Raw genomic sequence first — 8,573 nt, 5'->3', positions numbered from 1 at the left:
CGCCTCGCCCGCAGATCTGGAGGCCCGACAGCCCGTCACGTGCTTTATTGGTGAAAGTTGGGGTGTGCATGCAGCTATTCACAGTAAAGAGCGAACACCAACGCCAGGGCCACGTACGTTTCCGTTTCGTGTTTAGCTTGTACCCAGCTGTCCCAGGCAACATCCCAGATCCACCTGCTGGCAATCTGCGAGAACAAGGATTCAAATGCGGCTTTAAATTCAACACGCGAGCAAGACATCTTACACGTCATCTACGTGCCTTTGTAAAATAAGTACATCTCTCTCTCAGAAAGGCGCAAGTAGGAATTAACTGCGGGTCACCTCGTTTGCTGGGGGCTGTTGGCAAGCACATTTTGTTTCCTCAGCAAGTCTGGGCCTTGTAACGGGGTCTACAGAACTAATCTAGTGTACTACAGATCTAAAAAATTCTTCAGCCAAAAGTTAATCAGGCCCTGGTCGTGCAGAGGTGGCATTAACTGTGCAAACAGGCAGCGTGACTCCTTTGCCTGCAGAGCCACGCAGGATCTAAATACAGCTCTGCTGGTCTGTGGTGGATCTAAAATGGTCACACATTCTTTATGGCGGCTTCTCACCCCTGGAACTTGAGTTGGCTTTATAGCTCGCTCAGACCCACAGAACATGAATGTGCAACTTTCACGCGAAGCCATCGAGGGTCTTGCAACATCTGTTGTCTTTCATGGAACATTGTTAAGACCCCCACACATAAGGAAATCCACTTAATCCAAGATGGTGCACTTGCGGGAAAAACACATGCCCCAGCTAGCAGCAAGATCCACTGTCAGAGCTGGGAAGGGCCTTGACCTCTAGGCCCACCTAAATCATAAGATCCCCTTAGCACACCAGGGAGACCAACAGAGAGTATGGCGCCAATCCAGGCTGTGTGTGCAGATCTCCCAGTAGTAAGTAGAAATGGCTGTTAATTTAAGCTCCTAGTCTTGTTGGTTATCACATACCCCACTCCCATGGCATTCATACTTGCAGCTTCACTAGCTGAGAGTAGCAACCATACCTGTTATTAACCAAATACACCTAGTTCATCCCTGCCTTCAGGCTTTGTGTGCCATCTGGACACCAGCCCTTCCCTTCTGTGGGCATTCCCAAGCAGTTACTATGACAAGGTTCTCTCTCTCTGAGTTCCTCCCTAGAGCACTTAGTCATCATCTAGAACTTTCCTGTAGTAAATATGTATCTATGTATGTGGAGATGGGGCAGAACTTTTCTGTGGCGGCCAAGATGGCCTGTGTTGCTGATTTTTGTGTGTCAACACCCCATGCCATCTCAAATCCCCTTCCTTGGCTTAAGTATTTGGGCCTCTCTCCATGAAGTCCTCAGAGTACTAAAAAGATTTTAGTACTACCTTTTATTCACCATCAACTCCCTAGCTACTTACATGGCCATAGTAGTCTCTCTCTCTAATAGTCATCATTTTTATTTGAACATATAACATTTATTAAGTATAATTCTTTTATTTGCTGGCCAGGGTTTGAACTCAGGGCCTGGGTGTTGTCTCTGATCTTTTTTGCTGAAGGGTAGAGCTCTACAACTTGACTCCACTTCCAGTTTTTTAGTGGTTAATTGGAGATAAGAGTCTCATAGACTTTCCTGCCTGAAACTTTTCCTCAGATCTCAGCCTCCTGTGTTGAGGATACAGGTGGGAGCCACCAGTGCCCCGCTAGTATACTCTTTATTATGATAACATTCAATTTTAATAATCAGTGTTGATTGAAGGCTCTCAGGAGCACCCATTTAAGGTTCTAATACATAAAATCTAGTCATCACAACACCTATAGGAAGATTTTTACCATCCTCACCTTGGTGATGAAAAACTCATGCCCCAGCCACAGCCCATGTGTCTCCTCACATCCTACCTGGGTTCCCACCAATGACCATCTCATTACCTTCCCTTAAATCCTAAACCTGGCTCTTTTATTTCCGACTAAACACTTCTTGACACTTATGGTTCATGTCTTAGAATTCTTTGTAGTCTCTTCAGTACCGAACATACATTTGTGCCCAATAAATTCACTAATTAATTAAATATAATATTAAAACTGACATGATTAAGAACCAGGTTAACTATGAAATTTAATGCATTATTATTAAAGTGCAATTTCTAGGATAGTATTTTTCAGAATTAGAACATCTTTAGCAAAATAATCCTGGCACTGAGAGGCTCTTCTAATCTTCATGTGCTTTGGAGTCATCCTCATAACCTCAGATCACTATGGAGGACATACCATGCAGTTCTAACCAACAAGACACTGGGCAAGCAGGATACTTACATTTATTGCTTGACCAGTCTTCTGAATAAATAACACTTTTATAATGAACTTATAACGGTGAAATCCAAACTCTTTGACTGCTAACAACATTTGGTCTGCCAATTCAAGTGACAAATGTGAGAAGGCCTTATCATCATATCTGACATCTTTAAGAGTTTCCTTGAAAAAAATTAATAAAATATTTAGATTATCAAGTCAACTATTTTCAGTATAAAAGAAATATACATTCCTGGAAAATAGCACTAAATATGCGTATCACTTCATTTTAATAGCAAATTTGAAAATATTGGTTTTTAAAAATATATTCAGTTGCCTTGTTATCTACAGTTAGGCTGTAAGTTTATTTTTTAGATTACTCTGCCAAACAGTTACAGAGACACAAGGCAACTTTTTTAAGGCTTTTCTGGAAGTATGTGGTAAAGAAAATTTTGTATTTCTACATTTGATAAATTGAGATCTGGGTTTTCCTAAAGCAGGCATTATTTGGACCCACCAGCCTTACATCATTGTGTCTAGTTCAGCCCCTTTAATTAAAGCCTTCTTTCTTACCCTCTATGGTCTCCTACTCCATTGAAGTGTGCAAAGAATATTCATTAATGAACTAAAGTACAGCTTAGAGAAATAGATGTCTCAGGTCATAATGCATGAATCTTCCTACATGTGTATCATCTTATGTGTAAATATAAAATCATCACAAGGAAACTCCTTTGCACAACTAACATTTGCTAATAAACATGGGGGGGAGAGCCACTGCTGTCTGGCCTGTGCAGAAGACAAATGGATCTTGGAGAATGTCTGTAAGCTTAACAAGTAACTGTAAGTGCAGCTGCTGGACCCTGTGATTTCCCAGCTGGAGAAGCCTGCCATGCAGCCACTGGCCGACAGCTGACACTTCCTCAGACAAGTCTGTAAAATCCACCAAAATCAGTTTGCTTCCAGCTGGCAAAGCACCAATACACTCTGTCCTGTCTTAGGAGTATGTCAGCCGTCAGCCTATCAGAATTCACAAAGATTTTGTCTTCTCCTCAGGAATGTGAGTTATCACACTGGTACACTACACTGAACACATCATGTATCAAGATGGCTGCAGCAGGCCCAGATTTCTGCAAGCTGCTCTGGCTCTTCGGCAATAGGATCCTGAAGGTCTATCAGTGCTTGAAGTGTAAGTGGTGAGTAGAGGTGCTATTTGGAGTCTTTGGAAAGCCTTTGGCGATCTGGAAAGAGCCTTTGCCATCATCTGCAGTTGTTTAACTGTTCTACTTTAGAGAAATAGCTTTGGGCTGCTGCTGGACCTTTGGAGACTGAATGCTTGCCCAGAGGCCACCAAATCACCATGCATCCTGCCCATCACCAACGGGGTATGACATGACACACTAGGAAAACCGCTGCTCTGCTAGTCTGAAGACTAGATTCAGAGGGAAGGCTGTTTTTACGGAGACATAAATGGTTTCACTGAAATGGAAGGTAACTGACTTGGCCCTGGGCCCTTCCTGCCTCTGACCAACAGGCCAGAAAGGGATTACTTCATCGTAACTACCATTCAGTCAGGATGACTGAATGAACTAACACTTCTACAAAGGAGATGACAAGGAATGCATTGGTAAGACGGGATCTTTCAGTCTGTTATCAGTATTACCATGCCAACAGTCATGCCTGATTGTTGGAACACTACAGTAGTCCACTTCATATTGAACTATGAATAACCTAGATCCTTGAGGAATGAACACTGAGTCCCTTGTGAAGAGCCATGGGTAGCTGACATTCTTACTGAACACACAGAGGAACAAGCAGTACAAGAAGATAGTTATAAATACCAGCAACAGTAACTGTCACAAGAATGAAGACTGTAATTGCCAAGAGTAATTCCTTCTTATATGAATGTGTGTACAAACACCCATATGTGAAGGTATTTTTTCTTCTCTATCATTATTTCCTTATCTTGTAGTATGAAATACTTTTATCAGTACTACCACTAATTCTACACCCTACTGTTTATGTTACAGAATATAAAGGAATACCCATCACTCTAAAACGCCACCAGTTCTTTTGGGAAAGAAATTTGTACATTTCCAATGGTTAGCATGTGTTGTCTTTATTTTGGCATAGTTTTGTGTGTGAGTGTATGTGTGCATATGCTAGTCCTGGGGCTTGAACTCAGGACCTAGGTACTGTCCCTGAGCTTTTATGCTTATACTTTACTACTTGAGCCACAGCTCCATTTCTGGCTTTTTGGTAGTTAATTGGAAATAAGAGTCTTATGGACTTTCCTGCCTCTGCTGTCTTCAAACCTGTTGAGTAGCTAGGATTGCAGGTATAAGCCACCAGCACCCTGCTGACGTGTTTGTTTTTTGTCATTTGCCGGGCTTCAACTCAGCCTGGGCACTGCTGCTCAGCTCTTCAGCACAAGGCTAGTGCTCTAGCACTTAAGCCACTGTGCCACTTCCGGTTTTCTGGTGGTTAATTGTAGGTAATAGAGTCTCACAGACTTTCCTGCCCGGGCTGGCTTTGAACCAAGATCCTAGATCTCAGCCTGAGTAGCTAGGATTACAGGCGTGAGCCACTGGCACCGGATTGACATGTTGTTGTAAGAGATTAGTGTGTATATCCATATGACAAGGAGTGGGCCTTTCCATAATTAATTGTATGTGTCATCTTCAGATATGCTTCAATACCTAGAAAAAGATTATGCATGGTTGTGTCTGTGACAGTGTTTACGGAAGAGTCTAGTAAACATACATATCAGTCGACAGTGACTAGGACATCAAGTGTGGGAAGTACACATTTTCTCTTTAAGCTGGGACACCTGTCTTCTCCTGCACTTAGTGCTGGAGTTTCTTAGGTCTACAGTCTGGGGCAAATACTCACCCTTTCAGCTCCTTAGGTTCTCAGGACTTTCAATTCAGACTAAATTCACCATTAGCTTTTCTAGGTCTCTAGCTTGCACACTGATTGTCGCGTACTGTAGGACCATTTGAGCTCTACAGTTATATGAGCTAATTCCTATGATTTTGCCATATATAAGATGTGCCTACTATATTAACATATATAACACTTACAGATATGTATATATATGGCATACATGTATACACACATACCACACACAAATCACTCATCTTCACTGGCTCTAATCTGGCAGTGCTACCAACCCAGCCCCCAACCTACCGTTAGTATCTGTTGGATTTTAATTTCGACTGAATGAGCTTGGAATTTCTTCATTGGCTCCATTCTATATGAATTAGAAAACTTTAACTTTGCCAGGGCACTCTTCCATTCTTTACCTATGTCAGCAATGGAGTCATCAAATGGAGGCTCCACATACTGAACATCGTGAAAAGAGTCTCTCAGCCTTTCTCTCAAGATCTGTGCATACTGAAGGAGAAAGGTTACAAAATAAAACTGTCTTAAGAATCCTGATACAGTAGATGCAGAACTGACACCAAAGTTGTAAATCTGTTATAACAGATTTCTATGAAATACAGTCACCAAATCCCCAGATTTATTCCTAAAGGTCAATTTTGTAAAACAAGAAAAAAAAGCGGTCTTTTGAGATACATAAATATAAAAACTGGCATGAGCTAGGTGCTGGTAGTTCACACCTAGGGTAGGCAGAGATCGAAGGATCAAGGTTTGAAGCCAGCCTGGGCAGGAAAGTCCACAAGACTCATCTCCAATTAACTACCCCCAAAAAAGTCTGAAGTAGAGCTGTGGCCCAGGCCCTGAGTTCAAGCCCTACGAATGGCACACACAAACTGTGTGGACATACTTTAAATATCCACACAACATCCAAAAGAACTAGAAAAAAGAACTGTCTCCAGAGTGGCAATGACATGGCCAGGGGATAGAGATGTAAAGACAAACTTTGATGGCCCCTAACTTAAGGTTATGAAACATATCAAAAATATATCCTGTTATTCTCTTTCAAATCATTTATTTAACATTTAAACATTTATCTTTAAATCAGTACTAGAATTATTTCAGCAACAAATTCATAAGTGTAAAAGTTGAGAAGATAACAAAAAACATATTCGTTATATACATCAGCCCGTGCTTTGAAAATGTAATGAGTGTTTGGTATCCAACATGCATAAAGAACTGCTAAGTTAGAGCCCAGTATTTTCCAGATGAAAGTCTTGTTCTGGATAGTAGAGGACTTTAAACTTTCAGTCTCTCACCATTAGATATTGTCTGCTGTGCCACCTACATATATGGGTTTTATGTTGTGGTAGTTTCTATTCCTGGTTTACTGATCATTTTGATTATGGAATGATGAATTTTGTCAAGGACTTTTTCTTCATCAATAGAGGCGATTTTGTCTCTAGTGTGTTATATTGATTGATTTGAATCCTTGCATTCCAGGAACAGTATCACTTGGTCATGATATATTTCTTGGTGCCAGTATTGGGGCTTTAACTCAAGGCCTTTCCTTCATGCTTTTTCAATTAAGGAGGGTGCTTTACCACTTGAACCATGTCTCCACTTCTGTTTTTGCTAATTAAATGGAAGTATGCATCTCAAGATATTTTTCTGCCCTGGTTGGCTTTGAATCACAATCCTCAGATCTCAGCCTCCTAAGCAATTTAAGATTACAGATGGGAAGCTGGGCACCTGTGGCTCATGCCTGTAATCCTACTCAGGAGGCTGAGATCTGAGGATCATGGTCCAAAACCAGAAAACTGGAAGTGGCACTGTGGCTCAAGTGGTAGAGCGCTAGCCTTGAGCTGAAGAGCTGAGGGACAGCACCCAGGCCCAGAGTTTAAGCCCCATGACTGACAAAAAAAAGATTACAGATATGAGTGGCTGACCCCTGGCTTAGTCCTTTGAATATAGTACTGAATGCTAGCATTAAGAAATTTTGTGGTAATATTCATAAGGCATATTGGCCTACAGCTTTCAATGGTGTCAGTGTCTGGCCTTGGTATCAAGGTAATGCTAACCTGCCTGTCTCTATCTTCAGAAAAAAAGAATATACAGTTGGCAATTCTTCCTTCAATTTTTGGCAGATTTACTAGTGAACCATTTGTAGCGGATGCTCCCTGTGTTGGATTTAATTATGGGTGTCCCTCTTTATTCCTGGTAACTCCCTTTGCTCTGATACTGGCTTTGTCTGAAATTTAACATGGTATGTCTTTCTTCATCCATATACTTCGAAGCATTTTCATTTAAAAAGTAGATTAATCATAGAGAACAGAGTTGTCTTAATTTTCAACACATTTTAGTGGTATTCTGGATTAAACACAGGGTGAGGCATGTACTTAGCCAGGGAAACACTCTATTTTGTTCTGAAGACTGTATCTGCACCATTCTTGATGTATATATGTCTCTTGATGTTGTATACTCAAGATTAGGAACAAGTTTTAAATATCACCAGCTTTTTGGTATCTATTAATACAAGCTGATTTGAACTATTTAATCTACTGATGTGGAAATTCCTGTTGCTGAGCCGGCTTATTGGCCTAGAATCAACTATGATTACCACTCACGTCATGCTTCTCTAGTGCTAGTAATGTTTGAAATCTTCAAATCTATAGGCACAAGACAAATGTTCAAGTTTTAGTAATCTAAGTAGTTTTGTGATCTGTGGTTGCAAGCAACAGTGACTGTTCATTGCTAAGCAAAACTAGTATTGGAATGACAGCTCTCAAACTCGAAGAAAACCGACACTCCATTCTCAGAAAAACAGAGGGGGCACTTCAGCATGCCACACCCAACTTCAATAAAGTTCAACAATTTCAATGTATACTTCATCACATTAAGCCTAATTTAGATTTCAACTTTCTACAAAATTAACGGACAATCCCACCAAAAGTCTATTCAGTGAATGAGTCATTTTAAAAAATAAAATTAACTCGTCCCAGTTAGGTAGTCGGTGTAGGACATTAGAATCAAGAAGTCTGTACTAGGTACACGTCTGTTTTGGGATTCTTACTTTGGAATGTTTTGAAATGTTTTACCTATTATTTGTTTTCATCCTATCAGTGCTGGGTTCCATGGAGTAAGTGCGGCTACAGGTAGACCCTGCCTTGGACGGGGCCTGGCACAGGCTCTAGACTGAGCTCGGGGCACGCTGCGGTTACTCCCAGGGTGGGTGAAGGGCGCGGTGCTGGCTGCACGGCGGCTTTCTCGGCGTGGTTCCACAGGGAAACGCCGGCGCTCCCGGGCGTCCGCGCAGCCGGCACAGGGCTCTCGAGCTTCTGGTCCAGCCCGGTGTCCAGGCGTCCACAGGCTCCCGCCAGCCGCGGGCGGTGAGTGCGACGCGCCACCGGTGCCACC

At 41.8% G+C, this 8,573-nt stretch overlaps 1 protein-coding gene across 1 annotated transcript in view; it reads right to left on the bottom strand.

Annotated features, from left to right (window-relative positions):
* Window positions 1-26: 26 nt before the first annotated feature.
* Tcte3 (t-complex-associated-testis-expressed 3) overlaps window positions 27-8,573 on the bottom strand; it is a 23,695-nt gene continuing 15,148 nt past the window's right edge. Inside the window, exons 2-4 of the mRNA XM_013024507.1 lie at window positions 5,466-5,753; window positions 2,304-2,462; window positions 27-185 (exon numbers count right to left, since the gene is read on the bottom strand). Coding sequence (XP_012879961.1) covers window positions 75-185; window positions 2,304-2,462; window positions 5,466-5,753 — 558 coding nt within the window. The 3' untranslated portion in view covers window positions 27-74. The remainder of the gene's footprint in view (window positions 186-2,303; window positions 2,463-5,465; window positions 5,754-8,573) is intronic.

Source organism: Dipodomys ordii, unplaced genomic scaffold (genome assembly GCF_000151885.1).
Source record: "Dipodomys ordii isolate 6190 unplaced genomic scaffold, Dord_2.0 Scaffold77, whole genome shotgun sequence".
NCBI lineage: Eukaryota > Metazoa > Chordata > Mammalia > Rodentia > Heteromyidae > Dipodomys > Dipodomys ordii.
This window is presented reverse-complemented; position numbering and strand designations above follow the sequence as displayed.